The sequence below is a fragment of the Mastigoproctus giganteus genome, chromosome 5 (assembly GCF_048544385.1).
Source record: "Mastigoproctus giganteus isolate SK-2022 chromosome 5, ASM4854438v1, whole genome shotgun sequence".
In the NCBI taxonomy this organism is placed as follows: domain Eukaryota; kingdom Metazoa; phylum Arthropoda; class Arachnida; order Uropygi; family Thelyphonidae; genus Mastigoproctus; species Mastigoproctus giganteus.
This window is the reverse complement of record NC_143579.1, coordinates 232,782,517-232,801,051: the sequence shown is the minus strand read 5'-3', so window position 1 is coordinate 232,801,051 and position 18,535 is coordinate 232,782,517. Positions and strand designations below refer to the sequence as shown.

Genomic DNA, 18,535 nt, shown 5'->3' with positions numbered 1-18,535 from the left:
TCTTCAGATGCTGTAATTTTCAGAACGAAACTTTCTTGGCAAGACCACACTTTTTTCCCTTCATCAACCTTGTTACCCTTCTCTACACCCGTTCCAGTAGATCCACATCCTGCCTAAAATGAGGCCTCCAGACCTGTATGCAGTACTCAAGATACATCCTAACATGCTTTGTGCAATGGGATAATCGCCACCTTATCCCTGCTATAAAAATTCCTATATATCATTGAAAAAATCCAATGGGCTGTCCTTGTAGCCTGTCTGCACTGCTCTGAGAACTTTGTACTGACTGCACAATTACCCCCAGGTCTTTTTCATTCTCCACTACCCTGAATGTGGTACCACACAGCTGGTATATGCTATTCTGGGAGTACTGCTATCCGTAGGAAGCATCTTGTTGCATTTCTCAATTTTAACTTCACTTTCCACTTCTTAGCCCATCGGCCTAATTTTTCAAGATCTTGTTGCAGTAGCATACTTGATTACTGTCATTAACCACCCTGACAACCTTTGTATCATCTGCAAACTTAGACATTAAGCCTGATATACCTTCATCAATATCATTAATAAATTTAGAAAACCTTAAAGAAGTAATGCAGGACCACCTATACAGGAATACAGTTACAGTCAGTCCTCGTATAGCACGATAGTTGTAGTCCTAGAAACCCTTGTGAAATGCAAAATCATGCAATATAAACAACAGGCCCTATGGGAAAAATAGGATTAGGTGCCAACCACCCAAGATTGAACACACATTTGTAACTAAAACATTAAACATTATAAACACTATTACATAATAAAATATTGCTAATGCTTTTGCTTCTATCGTAAGCAAACTTGTTTTTTGTTTGATTTTCTATCCAAACAGATGACAGCCATTCCATCTCTTCCAATTCTTTGTGTCTTGATATAATATATTTTGGCACCTCCGTAGCCAGGTGGGCAGGAGCAGCAGTGCATAGCACACGCTTCTTTATTAGACCGGGGTTCGAGCCCGTGACCACCAAATACGGAGGATGCGGAAAGGTCAGAGAATGACCACTGCATATCCCCGGAGCAATATGGCCTTAGTTGCTAATGCTCCTAAAAAAAAAAAAACCAAACCAAATATAATATATTTTAATTACACTTTGAGTTGTTCCTGAAATGAAAGTTGTTTTTATTTTCTCTGCATTCTTTCTAATTCTCGGCATTGCCTCATTTAGGCCTCTAGCATGTGCAGTATCACATGGTCTTTCATTTTGCTCAAAGCGCTTCACAATTTCATATTGTTTCTCTATCGACAGAGGCAGACTGGCCATAAGCCTTACTGGGGAAACCCCGGTGGGCCGGAGGCCAATGTGATTTTGGCCATAAATGCTAGCGTGAAGCCACTACAGATTTTTCCTGTAAGAATTTTTGACCCAGTCCACCTCTGTTTATCGATATTGCTTTTCTTTTTCTCTCTGAACCTGTAGTGTCTTCACCAGGATGCTTCCTTTTCACACCTTTTAAGTATTTTACTCGTTTTTAGGGAATAAAGCACAATTACAAAATGAAACAAGATGGTTCGTTTCAAAGAAGGTATTTCAATTGTTGATGGGGTTTTAAGTGCATTGGCTACTTAGGCCATATTGCACTTAGTAAAATGGTTCATACTGCCTGTGTTGGTTGATGTAGAAGTGGTTAGAAACAACTATACAGTCCTATTCGTTTTAGGAAGAAGAAGAATTCTGTGAGATTTGATTTTTCGCCTATGATATGGCTAAGTGACAAAGGTTCCTTTAAGCTTGCCAGAGAACTGAATGACACTAGTCGAGCATCGTTATATAGAGTACATTCCAGAAGTATGTGTTTGACTGTAAGTGGTGTATGACAATGATTACACTGGGGAGGGTCATTCCCTGACAAGAGGAACAGATGAGTTAAATGAGTATGACCGATTCTGGCTCTGGCTAGAATTACTTCTCCTCATCTGTTTGCAATGATGCGAACAGATGAGTTAAACGAGTATGACCGATTCTGGCTCTGGCTAGAATTACTTCTCATCTGTTTGCAATGAGGCTGGAAGCCCATAATTTTGGTACAGGTTTAATTTGAAGTAGTGTATTATGAATTTGCACTTGCCATTGAAGAGTCCATTGACCTTTACATATACTTTATATATTCATTTTATAATCAGTGAATGGTACTAGGGAATTCTCTGGGACTGATCTGGATGGATGTTTGGCAACATCATCTGCAATTTCATTTCCTGGTATTCCAGTAAGGCCTGGGATCCAGCAGAAGATAACCTTTTGTTGATGCTCTCTGAGACATATCAATGCTGTTCTAATGAGCTTTAATAATGGGTGAGTAGGTGGAGAGTTGCTTTTCAAGGCTAATAAGGAACTTTGCAAGTCTGTGTATATTATGCTCTTTTGAATTGACATATGTAAAATATTTTCTATAGCAAGCTTTATGGCATATAATTCAGTCATGTAACTACTACACTCTGTTGGAAGAGATAGAGAAATGGTAGTATCGGGGAGAGTACTACTGCTGCACCCGATCCACTCTCAGACTTCAATCCATCTGTATATATTTTAGCGGAGTCAGGATAACGTTGCATATGCACAGTGTGTAGTTGTTGGATGTTAATGTCTGATAGAGAGAGAATTATTTCCACTGGTGGAAATAATTGTAACAAGATGGCATGATGACAGACCATGGAGGGTCAGAATCTATAGGATCTTGCAAGATTTTATTGGGCTTCAGCATGCAAACTTTGCACTGGAGATGTTCTGAATGCACCTATTGCTGTTCTGAGAGCTGAATGTTGAATAGGGTTGAGGCAAGATAAAGCACTCTCCCTAGCAGAGTCGAAGACAGGCACGCCGTAGTCCAGTTGTGATCTGATTATGGTTCTATATAAATGAAGCAGGCTGTAACGACCTGCTTCCCATGTTGTGGCTGATAAGATTCTGAGTATATTCAGTTTTTTTTGACAAGTAGTCCAAAGACGTTCAATGTGCTTTTGGAAATTTAACTTACTGTTAAAGAACAATCCTAGTAGATGAATACTATTAGCTATGGGAAGAGGATGGTTATTCAAGTGGAGCTCGGGTTCAGAATGCATATTGCATCTGGTACAGAAGTGAATGGCAGTAGATTTCTGGCTGGATAGTCTATAACAATTTTGTGTCATACATGTGAGAGTGCGATTGATTGATATTTGTAGGTTGGCATTCAATGTAATGCATGTTTTGAGAATGACGAGAAATTGAGAGATCGTCTGCAAAAAGGTATGAATCCACAGTTTTCAGAATGAGTTCAATAATATGATTCATTCTCATTGCAAACAAGGTGGCGCTAAGAACAGACCCTTGTGGAATTCCTTCTTCTTGGATAGTTTTTAGAGAGGGTTCCCTGAAAACAAATTTGAAAGGATCTCTGTTGAAGGAAATTTTGGATAAAATATGGTAAATTACCTCTCAGGCCAAGAGAATGTAGTTCCTTTAAGATGCCAAAACATCACGTAGTGTCAAAGGCTTTCTCAACGTCAAGACAGACCATGACAAGATGTTCCTTTTTGATGAAAGCATTTCTGATATTTGTCTTGGCTTTGATCATGAGATCCAATGAAGATCGGTTTTTCTGGAATCCAAATTGGTTGTTATTTATCAAGTTTTGGGACTCGAGGAACCAAGTGAGGTGGCAATGTATCATTGTCTCAAGAGTTTTGAGATAGCTGATAAGAGATATTGGCCTGTTATTTTGAGGAACAGAATGATCTTTACTGGGTTTTGCAATCGGTAGTATATAAGAATGATGCCAGGAACTTGGGAAGGTATGTTCAGAAAATATTCGATTGAAAAATATGAGCAGCGAAGAGAGTGATCTTTGATCCCGATTTCGGAGCATCCCATCAGGGCCAGCAGCACTGTTTCTTGAGTTGGTAAGAGATTTTTTTTTTTTTTTTTATGGAAACCCCAAACACGAAAGGTATCAAAACCTATAGTACTTAGTACCGTGCATGGGTTGAAAGAGAAGTATGGGGGGGGATGCCGGAAGCTTTGCTCTAGAGACTAAATATGGGTTTCACCATTGCAGTAATTCAATCATGGTAAATGGTTGATTATAAGATAAAGCAGAATTGTCAGTGAAATTCAGTCTGGATTTCTCTGTAACGGTTTTACGTTTTTGAAATGATTGATCATAAGCGTTACAAGAAGACAACAGAGAAAATACAATTCCCAGTTCATTTGATATATCTGTAGGATTAGAGAGCTCTTGTCCATTCCAGTTCAGTAGTGGGGTCGATAAAGGTGGAAATTTACTGTTCAAACATTTTATTTTTTTCCAGATTAATCTGATATCGGTATTTTTATTAACTGATGAGGCGAATTTAATCCAACTTTCTTTTCATGCTTTGCATCTAATATAACAAGCTTTAGCTCTAAACCTTTTCCGGAAAAGGTTCCATGCTTTGTTTTTCCCTTTTTTTGCATTGTTGCAATCTTCATTCCACCATTAATTTATTTTTCGTCTATTTCTTTCTTGATATTGAGGAATGGTGACGGATGTGGCTGCCAGCATTTCATTCATGATGTGTTCGGTAACACTGTTGATGGAACCGGACTGAATGATATCATTGTCAAATGAGATGTGCCTTCTGTATTTTGTCCAGTCAGCCCTTGAAAATTTCCATTTAATTGCATTTTCTGTTGGAAAGGAATAGGATGTTTGAATTTTGCAGATTAACGAATAATGGTCACTGCTATAAGGATCACTCAGAGATACCCAATATATACTTGGAAAGAGGATTGGGGAACAAATAGAAAGGTCTATTGCAGATGTTGAGCCCGTATGGAGATGCACGTATGTAGGAGACCCAGTATTTAGTAATGTTAAATTCTGCCATTCTGCCTATCGATCAGCATTTTAATAAGCTTACCTCATCTGTCTGAGGTGGGGGAACCCCATAATGGATGATGTGCATTAAAGTCTATTAGTAAACAAAATGGAGATAGTAACTGCATAACAAGATCTTCGAATTCCTGAATAGTATATTCATGATTAGGCGGAAGATAAATGGAAACCAATGTCAGAGTAACACCATTAACAACACGCATGGTAACGGCTTCTAAGGATGTTTGTAATGGAATGCGTCTGGAGGGGATGCTTGAATCCACGAGTATTGCTACTCCTCCATGAGTGCTATTGGAGTCAGCCCTGTCTTGCTTGAACACAGTGTAATTTTTGATTGAAACTAAGACCAGAGATGTCAAATTAGTTTCTTGCAAGCACATTGCAAGAGGTTTGTAGTGGTGAATTAATTCATGTATATCATCTATGTTACTGCAAAGACCTCTACAGTTCCATTGGATAATATGTTCCATTATTTGGTTTTGTAAGAGGAAGATGAATCTGTCTGCTTTTTATGCGTGGGTTGTTTATAATGGTCAAGTTTAGATTTTTTCTTTTCTGGGAAAATTGGGGCATTCTGAATCATTTTTATCTTCCATATCTCCATCTGCGTGTAATTCAAGAAAATCTTCTTGGATAAGCATATCAGCAGTATCCATGCTTGTTGGTTGTTTCACCTCCACAGGATCTGATTTATGCAATCTTTCTGCCACTTTATTGTGCGTTAAGTTTTGAGTTGGAATTGTGAGTAGCGTATTATTACTTTGGTCCACTAACTGTGATTCAGATGTAGGCTGAGTCGATAGTACTGATCGAGCCCAGTCGGCGATCGATTTGTCAGAAGAGACTGACACTTCTGTCTGACATGCTACAGATTTGTGACTATGGGTAGCCAAAGCATAAGTGGTTTTTGGCATGCTTGATTATACTTGTCTTCTAGCTTCTTGAAAAGATACTTTATTTTCAGTCTTTAATATTTCTGTATTTTTTTTCCTAACTTCCAGAGATCACAATCTTTGGAGTAGGCTGGATGATTGCCCCTGCAATTAGGACACTGCGGAGTTTCTGCCTTGCATTCTGATTTAGTATGAGTTTTGCAACCACAGTTTGGACATGTTGCATCTCCACGGTATGCTGTCTGGGAGTGACCAAATTTCTGACATTTGTAGTATCTTAGAGGGTTCGGGATAAAGGGCCGAACACAGCAGTTTAAATAACCTGCTTTGACTGAGGATGGTAGATTCGGTGAACTGAAGGTTAAAATTATGCTACATGTTGGGACTAAGGTGCCGTCTTTTCGTATCATGATTCTCTTGGCCTGAGTTACATTTTGATCCTTTAGTTCCTGGATTATTTCATCCTCGGAAACGTTTAATAGGTCCCATTCACTGATCACTCCTTTGGAAGAATTCAGGGTGTTATGTGGAGTGACTTGAATTGGAATTCCACTTAAAGATGTAAGTTTTACCAGTAGGTCAGAGTGTCTTGGGTGAGAGGTCTCTGTTAGCAAGTCACCAGATTGAAGGCATTTCACCATTTTTGGAGATGCTGCTGCATTTTCAAGGCATTGTTGTATGATGAAAGGGGAGAGCTTGCTGACAGGTTGTGAAGACAGAGAATGGATGATCAGGAAAGCTGGAGATTCCTGCTTGTTTGCATCCTTTTTTCGTCTTTTCGACAGCGAGAAGTCATGATCAGTTTCATGGTTGTCATGTTGAGAGCTCTTTGGCTCTAATCGTGGGAAGTCATTAGTGTTCATGTTTACTCCTTTTGGCCCTGGGAGTGGGGCTTTCTTCTCCCAGTTTACCAGCCCCACCAAGTTTGAGGCAGGAGTGGTGCCATCAGTGACCAAACGGTTATTAAGGTTAGTAGAGTAAGTTAGTATTTAATATAAATACTAAAAAAAGAAAGGTTAGTTCTCTTTCTGGGTTCTTACGCCAGACTTTTTAGGCAAAGAACCACTTTAAGTGAACAAAACAGAAGAAAATCACACAACAAAAATAAAACTATATCACTTTCAAAGATCACTCTATGAATTGCAGAGAAAAATCACTTGTCACTATCGCTTGGCACTCAGGGCCGATATTTCAATGCTTTTACATCTTGATATAGCATTAGCATTAGTAGAGGCATATGATGCAAGAAAGCAAGCTTATTCAGCATCAGGCAAAAAAAAAAAAAAAAAAACACACACCACTCCCATTTCACCCCTCCGTTCGTTCGAAATACCTGTCCAGTTGAGCTTTAAATTTGTTTAGGCTATCCACTTCAACAACAAGTGATGGAAGTCAGTTCCACCAACCAACCACCCGCTGGCCAAAGGCAAATTTCCGCACATCTATCCCACATCCGTCCTTCCTCAATTTGAATTTATGCCCTCTGAGGTGATTATTCTGAGCAAGATGAAGAATCCCATTGGCATTGAGCATGCTCAAACCATTCAAAGCCTTATACACCTCTATCAGATCACCTCGCCGGTGCCTAGTCTCCAGACTCTGTAATTTGCAAAACTTAAGCCTTTCTTCGTAAGAGCAACCCTTTGTTCCATTCACTAATCTTGTTGCCCTTCTCTGTACCCGTTCCAGCAGCTCTACATCCTTCTTGAAATGAGGCCTCCAGACCTGTATACAGTACTCAAGATGTGGCCTAACCATTGCCTTATACAAGGGAATAATCACCTCCTTATCCCTGCTAGAAAAATTCCTGTATATCATTGACAAGACACCATGAGCTACTCTTGCAGCTCGTGTGCACTGCTCAGAGAACTTCATATCTGCCTGCACAATTACCCCCCAGGTCCTTTTCATTCTCCACCACTGTCAGTGTAGTACCGCAGAGTTGATACGTTGCTCTGGGGTTACTGTTTCCCATATGTAGTACTTTACATTTGTCAATGTTAAACTTCATTTGCCACCTCTCAGCCCATCTGTTCAACCTTTCCAGATCCTGTTGCAGCAGCATAGCGTCAGTAGTGTCCTTAACAACCCTGCCAACCGTTGTATCATCTGCAAACTTGGACATTAAACTTGATATCCCATCATCAATATCATTCATAAACACCGAAAACAACAACGGACCCAACACTGAACCCTGAGGAACTCCACTAATAACATTAGTCCACGTTGAGCAGTGTCCATTAATTACCACTCTCTGTCTTCTGCCACTCAACCATCCCCTTATCCATAGCAGCAATTTGCCTCCAATGCCACACTGCTCCAATTTGTGCAGCAGTCTTCCATGTGCAACAGTATCAAAAGCCTTTCTAAGATCCAAATATATAATATCAAAGTTATTCCCTGCATCCAGTTCTTTTGTGACTACATCATAGTATCCAATCAAATTGGTCAGGCAAGCCCTGCCCTTAACAAAACCATGCTGCGTCTGAGCTATAACTGAATTCTTGTCTAGATGATCCTGCAGTGCTTCTTTAACCAGTGCCTCCATTAATTTACCTGGAACAGAAGTTAAACTAACAGGTCTATAATTACTTGTGTCAGCCTTTGATCCTCCTTTGTGAATTGGGGTTACATTTGCACATCTCCAGTCTATGGGTACCTCCCCCGAGTCCAAAGAAGCTCTCATAATTATGGCTAGGGGTTTGCTTACTTCCTTTGCTGCCTCCTTTAATATAACTGGATAGATCCTATCCACCCCAGGTGCCTTTTTTATGTTTATCCTCAACAATCTCTCCTCCACTTTCCTCTCAGTTATTACAAAATCATCCAGCTCACTGCCAATGTTTACTTTACCTACATCATTCTCCTTCCTGAATAACTCCTCATGCGTGAATGTAGATGCAAAATACTCGTTTAGATTGTTAGCCACCTGAGCAGGATCCTCAACTGTTGAACCATCAATATCCAGTGGACCAATCTGATTCATCCCTTTCCTTCTTGAGTTTAAATATGTAAAGAACTCTTTTCTGTTTTTCTTTGCATCGTTTGCCAAGGATTTTTCGTAGTCTGCCTTTGCCTGCCTAATCTCCTTTGTGACTTGGTTACAGACCAACTTATATCTATCATAGGCTTCCATGTCACCCATTAATTTGTATGTATCCCATGCATTTTTCTTCTCTGCCACATGTCTCATTAGTTCATCTGACAACCATTTAGGCCTAAACCTTGAACAATATTTCTTAGTTGGTATGTAAAGCCTGGTAGCCTCCAAGATTAGTTCCTTGAATGCTTCCCATTTTGAGTTTGCTGTTGGTAACATCATCAGTTGGTCCCACTGTATAGAATTTAAATACTGTCTCAGACCATCATAATCGCCTTTACGAAAACAAAAACCCTTCCCTTTACCTCTGATGGTAGTTACCTCCTTGAGTAAATCCCACTTCAACACACTGTGATCACTGCCACCTAGTGGTTCATTTATCTGCAGATTCTTAATGCATGAAGAATCACTACTGATAACCAGATCAAGAGTATTGCTCCCTCTTGTTGCCTCACGAACATGCTGATGTAGAAAACAATCATCCAATAAATCCACAAAAGCCTTGCTAGTGTGCGAGTGACCAATCCACAAATTCCAGTGAATATCTGGGAAATTAAAATCCCCCATTATAAGACTCTCTGATTTACTGGCCCACTCTATTTCCCTGTACAATATCTTATTATACTCATCAGAGTCATTAGGCCTATAGCACACTCCTACTCTCAATTTTGATTTCCCTATGCTTATGTCACACCAAACTGACTCGACACTGCCCTGTCCATCGATGTCGACTGGCTTCACTTCCTTGGACTTTATGTGTTTCTTAACTAATAGCATAACCCCTCCTCCCCTCCTGTCCTGTCTATCCTTTCTATACACATTGTATTCCCCAAATTCCAGTTCCGCATTACTTATATCTGTGTGACACCACGTCTCTGATATCCCAACAATATCTGCCTTTGATGTTTTGAGCAGTACCTCAAATTCATCAAATTTGTTTACCAAACTCCTAGTGTTGGTGTACACGCAGGTATACATGCACCTGTTTCTATTCTTAGCTACCCTAACACAACCCATGTGTTTACTTGTACCGCAATGACTCCCAGCAGTCTCTGAAATATCCTGCATCTTGTTTTTCAGGCTTCTGCTCATTTCAATAGAAGCAGTGCAAGAATCACTTCCACCTCTGCCGGTGGCTACTGTTAATCTATTAGTCCTTGTATCCCCCCCAACTAGCAGTTTTCCGACCCACCTAACACTGCCTCGACAGCATCAGCAAAAATTCTTGCACCCTTTCTATTTAAGTGTATCCCATCCCTGTAGAAGCAATCTCTCCTGTTAACAAGTACAGTCCAGGCTGAAAAAAATTCTACCCCTTGAGCCTTGCACAATCCCTCCAGGGCCGAATTGATCGACAAGGCTCTCATCATATACTCCCTCCTATCGTGTCTGGGCAGAATTGCAGACACTTTCAAATTCAACCCTAATTCACGGCTTTTTTTCAACAGTGACCTGTACTTGCTAAGTAATTCCGCCGGTCTCCTACTCTTTAAATCATTAGTGCCAACATGTACAACTATATCACCTTTTGTGCCCTTAAAAGATGATATCCGCTCTACAACGTCATCAACCTTTGCCCCTGGCAGACATACCCTGGTCCTATTCCACCTATCCTTTTTACAAAGCATGTTCCCCGTTTCCCTGACAATAGAGTCACCAACAACTACCAGTTCCTGTGGGACCAGCGCATTCTGCCTAGGGGGCTGCCTCTGTGTTGCCTGATGACCAAGTGCAAGCTCTGGCGTTGATGTGGGCAGCTGAGAGCTTGATGGGCCCCTCAATTTATTTCCTTCGAGGGCATCCACCCTGTCCTTCAAGCTCTCATAAAGGCCCATAACAACGCTGAGTTGTCGCCTGATTTCCTTGCACTCCTTACATCGTGCACACACAAAGACATCCCCCTTGGCAGTATCATGTCCCGTACCCGACTGCTCCGCAAACATCAAGCAAACAGTGCATTTTAAAAGACTGTGATTCAGAAGGCAACTGCCCCCCTCAGTTCTCCCCTGAACCACAGCACTCCCATTAGCTTGAGCCTTTTGCTTTGCTGCTCTGGTCAGAGTCATGATTCCGATTTAATTCAATAAAATTTCAAAACAAAAATTAAATCCTTAAGTTATATCCCAAAACAGTTATGTTATATATTTTTTTTTCGGTATCTAGTGTTTTCTACGAGTTCCCTTTATACAACTTCCGTATCACGTGTACCACTATAGTTATGTATTAATTATTTGTTACGATTAAGTCGTTATATATATATATATATATATATAGAGTTAAAAATACAATTTAATTGACAATAAAGTTTATCAAGATTAATAGATTTACTGATTAATTGACAATATTATATTATGCACTATACTACACTAAGCTTATGCTATCGTGTAAAAATGGCGGGAATTCTCGAACGGTACTTCTACGGACTCGTAAGTATTGATTAGCTTCCAAATCTCGCTATCTCAATTTAGAATAAACTAAGGATCCTGACTAGGTCTATAATCTACTTATAGAAGATAATTTGATATAACAATTGGTTAATAAATCGACTAAATTTGGTTAAAAAAAAAGACCTCTCGTTCGATTTGTAACACGTGGATTTGATACCGTTACCGATACTAAGTAATACCTACAAAATCTCTGTCTAAGTTAAACTCTAAACTAAATATCCTAACTAGGAATATAAAGCTACTCTAGAAAATAAGTTAATATGACAATTTAAGCTAATAAATCAGAAAATAAATCAGGAAAAACTTCTCTGTTCCAAGAGCTTCAAGGAGCTTCGTCCGCACAGGCTAACCTCGCAACAACATAACTGATATATGTTGTATTGTGTTCTATCAGTCATCTTATTTTTTCTCTTATTTAAACCTTTCCTTATAGTAGATAACTGACTAATTTTGAATAAATATTTTGAATATCATGCCTTATATTGGCGCCTCCGTAGCCAGGTGGGAAGGAGCAGCAGTGCGTAGCACACGCTTCTTGATTAAACCGGGGTTCGAGCCCGTCACCACCAAATGCGGAGGATGCGGAAAGGTCAGGGAATGACCACCGCATGACCCGGAGCAATATGGCCTTAGTTGCTAATGCTCCTTAAAAAAAAAAAACCAAAAACCAATCATGCCTTATAATTAAAACACATATATGTTAAAGGAATTTACAATATATATACATATAATAATTCTTTAAAATTTTTAAAAGATATAACACAACCAATCATCTAGCATATAATACAAACTAAAATCCATTAGAAATTTGCATTATCCTCTTATAAGTTGCATTTTATATTCTTTTCTGAATAACATGAAAAATATCCATCAACTGAAGTTTAACATTGACAAATGCAAAGTACTGCAAATGGTAGCAGTAACCCCAGAGAAACGTACCAACAGTGTGGTACTACTCTCAGGGTAGTGGAGATTGAAAAGAACCTAGGAGTAATTGTGCAGTCAGATATGCAGTTTTCTGAGCAGTGCAGACAGGCTGCAAGAGTAGCTCATGGGGTCTTGTCAATGATATACAAGAATTTTGCTAGTGGGGAAAAGGAGGTGATTATCCTAGTGGGGAAAAGGAGGTGAGACCGGCAGAATTACTTAACAAGTACAGGTTACTGTTGAACAAAAGCCGAGAATTAGGGTTGAATTTGAAAGTGTCTGCAATTCTGCCCAGACACGATAGGAGGGAGTATATGATGAGAGCCTTGTCGATCAATTCGGCCCTGGAAAGATTGTGCAAGGCTCAAGGGGTAGAATTTTTTTCAGCCTGGACTGTACTTGTTAACAGGAGAGATTGCTTCTACAGGGATGGGATACACTTAAATAGAAAGGGTGCAAGAATATTTGCTGATGCTATCGAGGCAGTGTTAGGTGGGTCGGAAAACTGCTAGCTTGGGGGGAGACAAAGACCAATAGATTGACAGTAGCCACTGGCAGAGGTGAAAGAGATTCTTGCACTGCTTCTATTAGAATGAGCAGAAGCCTGAAAAACAAGATGCAAGGTATTTCAGAGACTGCTGGGAGCCATTGCGGTACAAGTAAACACATGGGTTGTGTTAGGGTAGCTAAGAATAGAAACAGGTGCAGGTATACTTGCGTGTACACCAATGCTAGGAGTTTAGTAAATAAATTTGATGAATTTGAGGTATTGCTCAAAACATCAAAGGCAGATATTGTTGGGATATCAGAGACGTGGTGTCACACAGATATAAGGGATGCAGAACTGCAATTTGGGGAGTACAACGTCTACAGAAAGGATAGACAGGATAGGAAGGGGGGAGGGGTTATGCTATTAGTTAAGAAACACATAAAAACCAAGGAAGTGAAGCCAGTCGACATCGCTGGACAGTGCAGTGTTGAGTCAGTTTGGTGTGACATAAGCATTGGGAGATCAAAATTGAGAGTAGGAGTGTGCTATAGGCCTAATGACTCTGATGAGTATAATAAGGAACTGTACAGGGAAATAGAGTGGGCCAGTAAATCAGAGAGTCTTATAATGGGAGATTTTAATTTCCCAGATATTGACTGGAATTTAGGGGCTGGTTACTCACACACTAGCAGGGCTTTTGTGGATTTATTGGATGATTGTTTTCTACATCAGCATGTTCGAGAGGCAACTAGAGGGAGTAATACTCTTGATTTGATTATCAGCAGTGATTCTTCATGCATTAAGAATCTGCAGATAAATGAACCACTAGGTGGCAGTGATCACAGTGTGCTGAAGTGGGATTTACTGAAAGAGGTAACTACCATTAGGGGTAAAGGGAAGGGTTATTGCTTCCGTAAAGGCGACTACGATGGACTGAGACAGTATTTAAATTCTATACAGTGGGACCAACTGATGATGTTACCAACAGCAAATTCAAAATGGGAAGCATTCAAAGAACTTATCTTGGAAGCTACTAGGCTTTACATACCAACTAAGAAATATTGTTCAAGGTTTAGGCCAAAATGCATGTCAGATGAACTAATGAGGCATATGGCAGAGAAGAAAAATGCATGGGATACATATAAATTAACACATGACACAGAAGCCTATGATAGATACAAGTTGATATGCAACCAAGTTACAAAGGAGGTTAGGCAGGCGAAGGCAGATTACGAGAAATCCTTGGCAAGGGATGCAAAGAAAAACAGCAAAGAGTTCTTTACTTATGTAAACTCTAGAAGGAAGGGGATGAATCAGATTGGTCCACTTGATATTGATGGGTCAACTGTTGATGATCCTGCTCAGGTAGCTAACAAACTAAATGAATATTTTGCATCGACATTCACACATGAGGAGTTATTCAGCAAGGGGAATGCCAGCGGTGTATTCAACTCTAGCAGTAAGCTACAGAATCTTGAAATAACTGGGAGTAAAGTGGAGGAGAAACTGTTGAAGATAAACTCAAGAAAGGCACCCGGGGTGGATGGGATCTATCCAGTTATATTAAAGAAGGCAGTAAAGGACGTAAGCAAACCCTTAGCCATAATTATGAGAGCTTCCTTGGACTTAGGGGAGGTACCCACAGACTGGAGATGTGCAAATGTCACCCCAATTCACAAAGGAGGATCAAAGGCTGACACAAGTAATTATAGACCTGTGAGCTTAACTTCTGTTCCAGGAAAATTAATGGAGGCACTGGTTAAAGAAGCACTGCAGGATCATTTAGACAAGACTTCAGTTATAGCTCAGACACAGCATGGTTTTGTTAAGGGGAAGTCTTGCCTGACCAACTTGATTGGATACTATGATGCAGTCACAAAAGAACTGGATGCAGGGAATAACTTTGATATTATATACTTGGATCTTAGAAAGGCTTTTGATACTGTTGCACATGGAAGACTGCTACACAAATTGGAGAAGTGTGACATTGGAGGCAAATTGCTGCTATGGATAAAGGGGTGGTTGAGGGGGAGAAGATAGAGAGTGGTAATCAATGGACACTGCTCATCGTGGACTAATGTTATTAGTGGAGTCCCTCAGGGCTCAGTGTTGGGTCCATTGTTGTTTTCTGTATTTATAAATGATATTGATGATGGTATATCAAGCTTAATGTCCAAGTTTGCAGATGATACAAAGGTTGGCAGGGTTGTCAAGGACACTACTGACACTATGCTGCTGCAACAGGATCTGGAAAGGTTGAGCAGATGGGCTGAGAGGTGGCAAATGAAGTTTAACATTGACAAATGTAAAGTACTACACATGGGAAACAGCAACCCCAGAGCAACGTATCAACTCTGTGGTACTACACTGACAGTGGTAGAGAATGAAAGGGACTTGGGGGTGATTGTGCAGGCAGATATGAAGTTCTCTGAGCAGTGCACACGGGCTGCAAGAGTAGCTCATGGAGTATTGTCAATGATATACAGGAATTTTTCCAGCAGGGATAAGGAGGTGATTATTCCATTGTATAAGGCAATGGTCAGGCCACACCTAGAGTACTGTATACAGGTCTGGAGGCCTCATTTCAAGAAGGATGTAGAGCTGCTGGAACGAGTACAGAGAAGGGCAACAAGATTAGTGAATGGAACAAAGGGGTGCTCTTACGAAGAAAGGCTTAAGTTTTGCAAATTACAGTGTCTGGAGACTAGGCACCAGCGAGGTGATCTGATAGAGGTGTATAAAGCCTTGAATGGTTTAAGCATGCTCAATGCTGATGGGATTCTTCCTCTAGCTCAGAAAAATCACCTGAGAGGGCATAAATTCAAATTGAGGAAAGACAGATGTAGGATAGACGTGCGGAAATTTGCATTTAGCCAGCGGGTGGTTGGTTGGTGGAACAGACTGCCATCCCTTGTGGTGGAGGTTGATAGCCTAAATAAGTTTAAGGCTCAGCTGGACAGGTATTTTGAACAAACAGAGGGGTGAAGTGGAAGTGGGTTTTTTTTTTTTTTTTGGCTGATGCTGCATAAGCTTGCTTTCTTGCATCAAATGCCTCTACTAATGCTAATGCTAAAATGCTATCCTCTTGTATAAGGCAATGGTCAAGCCACACCTTGAGTACTGCATACAGGTCTGGAGGCCTCATTTAGGAAGGATGTAGAGCTGCTGGAATGAGTACAGAAAAGGGCAACAAGATTGATGAAGGAAACAAAGGGTTGCTCTTATGAAGAAAGGCTTAAGTTCTGCAATTGCAGCATCTGGAGACTAGGCACCTGCAAGGTGATCTGATTGAGGTATATAAGGCCTTGAATGGATTGATCCAGCTCAATACTGGTGGGATTCTTCCTCTTGCTCAGATTACACACCTGAGGGGTCATAAATTGAAATTGAGGAAAGACAGTTGTAGAATAGATATGTGGAAATTTGCCTTTAACCAGCGGGTGGTTGATTGCTGGAACAAACTTCCATCTGTCTTTGTGGAAGTTGACAGCTTAAATAAATTCAAGGCAGAACTAGACAAACTTTTGGAGCATATGAGTAAAATGGATTTTTTTTTTTTTTTTTTGTTGATGCTATATAAGTTTGCTTTCTTGCATCATATGCCTCTACTAATGCTAATGCTAATATATAAAACTTGTATTTAAAATCACATTAGAAAGCATCTTTGGTACATCTTGTGGGTGGAAATTAAAAAACAGTTTTAAAAAAACAGTGCTGATACCATTTTCAGGTTATTGTATAGAAAGAAAACTACATTGAGAGCAGCAAGTTTATGTAAATAATTAGAATATACATTAACACTTCATGTGTCATTCATGAAGATATGAATGCAGTAAGCTGTTTCTAGAAACCTCAATATTGCATATGTGATATACTGTATATGAATTGATTTGGTATTTCATGAAAATTCCAGACTTAGTTTCTAGTAAAAGCTTAGTAAAAAAAAAAAAAAAAAAAAAAGCAGCAAATTTACTTTTTAAATTTATTTTAAATATTAGATGTCTGTCTAAGTGAATATGTGAATTTATTAATCATAGCCCTAATTTTTGTATTTCAGAATTCGAGGTAACAAAGTAGATGTGAAATTACGTTTCCGTTCTTTTGCTCCCAGTGGCCTCATTTTCTGGTCGGGAAAAAGAGACATGTCTCCTTCAAGTGATTTCTTTTCTATTGGTTTAAAAGAAGGCTTCCTTCATCTACAGTATAATTTAGGATCAGGAGAAGCAGTTGTTGTGTATAATACCTCAAGGATGGATGATGGGAAATGGCATACTGTACGAGCCATCAGGTAATGTTCATAATTTCTCCCTGGTATATTTGAAGAAAAATAAATTATTTCTACCCAGGGAACAAGACTAATACTGTATATCTGAATAATGGGAAATTGTAATTCATACTAAAAACTTTATTGATTCTTTTTGTTCCTATTTTTTTTTTATTACACTATTACAAGCAACCCAGAACTTTCATTTCCATTCACCTGTTATGCCTTGCCGTATTAGCAATTTTGATGTAGAACTAACTGAGCCTATTTTACACTTTAGTTCAATCTAGAAATTAAAATATTTTTCTTATTCACTGTGTTGAAAGAAAACACTGAAATGGAGGATACTAGGGTGTCCGCTATTATGGTCCCTGTCTATATACCCTAACTCCTCATTTTACAAACATTCACTTTGTGGGGTTTTTTTTTCACACTAATGCATTTGGTACACCAAATATTTGTGCACACCATAGATTAAGAATCAAAGGATAATGAGATCGATGTCAGTCTGGTAACAAATGAAAGCATTATTGCTCTTATGTTGAAGAGGGGGAAGTTTTGCTTCATTTACCTTGTGTCCTTTACATGACCTCCCCACAACTCTACTTTTCTATCCCTTCCTTCCTTGAGAGGTTATAATTTATGGATTCTTTCCTTTGAGTCATTTTACCAATACTATTGTAATTGCTTTTGTGTTCAACCTCTGAACTTTTATGGCTGGTCCCCATCTTTGTGTATTATTTGATACATGTGTACTGTACACAGCATTAGCCATTTTTTTGTGAAAAATGGACAAGATATTTTGCCATCTATTATGACTTCCAAATGTTTGTTAACATCACCAGTTAGAACTACAGGCAAGAAGTCAAGATAGCCTATCCTGATACAAAGTTAGATATACACTGAGTGGACAGAAATCATGGGATACCTACCTAGTAATGGGTAGGCTCACCTTTTGCCTAGATAAGGGCAGTCACACGGCGAGGATTTAAGTCCACTAGTTCATGAAAGCATTACACAGGTATTTCCATCCATGCTTGCTGCACTGCTGCTCATAATTCCGTTGCATTCCTGAGCGGAGGATCCAAAGCTCAAACGGACCTTTCCACAGTATCCAAAAGATGCTCCACAGGGTTCGTGTCCAGTGAATGGGGAGGCCATTTCATGGTGGTAAAATCTGCAGAATGCTCTTTGAACCATGTTCTAGCCACCACAACTCTGAGTGGAAGTGCATTTTCGTGCTCGAAGAGACCCTTGCCCTGTGGGTGCATGATGGCCATGAAGGGATGCAGATGGTCTGCAAGGATGGACACATAGCTTGAACCATTCAGAGATACATCTAGACATACCAGAGGTCCCAACATGTGCCAGTTGAACGCATCCCAGATCACCAACTGTCCACCTGCCTGAACAGTTCCTTGTTGACATGATGGGTGCATAGCTTCGTGCAGTTTCTGCCAGATATGCACCCTCCCATCCGCTAAAAATAACTGGAAACGGGTCTCAACGGACCAGGAGACCCGTCTC

General features: G+C 39.8%; 1 protein-coding gene across 1 annotated transcript in view; it reads left to right on the top strand.

Annotated features, from left to right (window-relative positions):
- Window positions 1-18,535, top strand: part of LOC150086277 (pikachurin-like) — a 227,391-nt gene that overhangs the window by 194,694 nt on the left and 14,162 nt on the right. Inside the window, exon 12 of the mRNA XM_090374449.1 lies at window positions 16,802-17,032. Coding sequence (XP_090230575.1) covers window positions 16,802-17,032 — 231 coding nt within the window. The remainder of the gene's footprint in view (window positions 1-16,801; window positions 17,033-18,535) is intronic.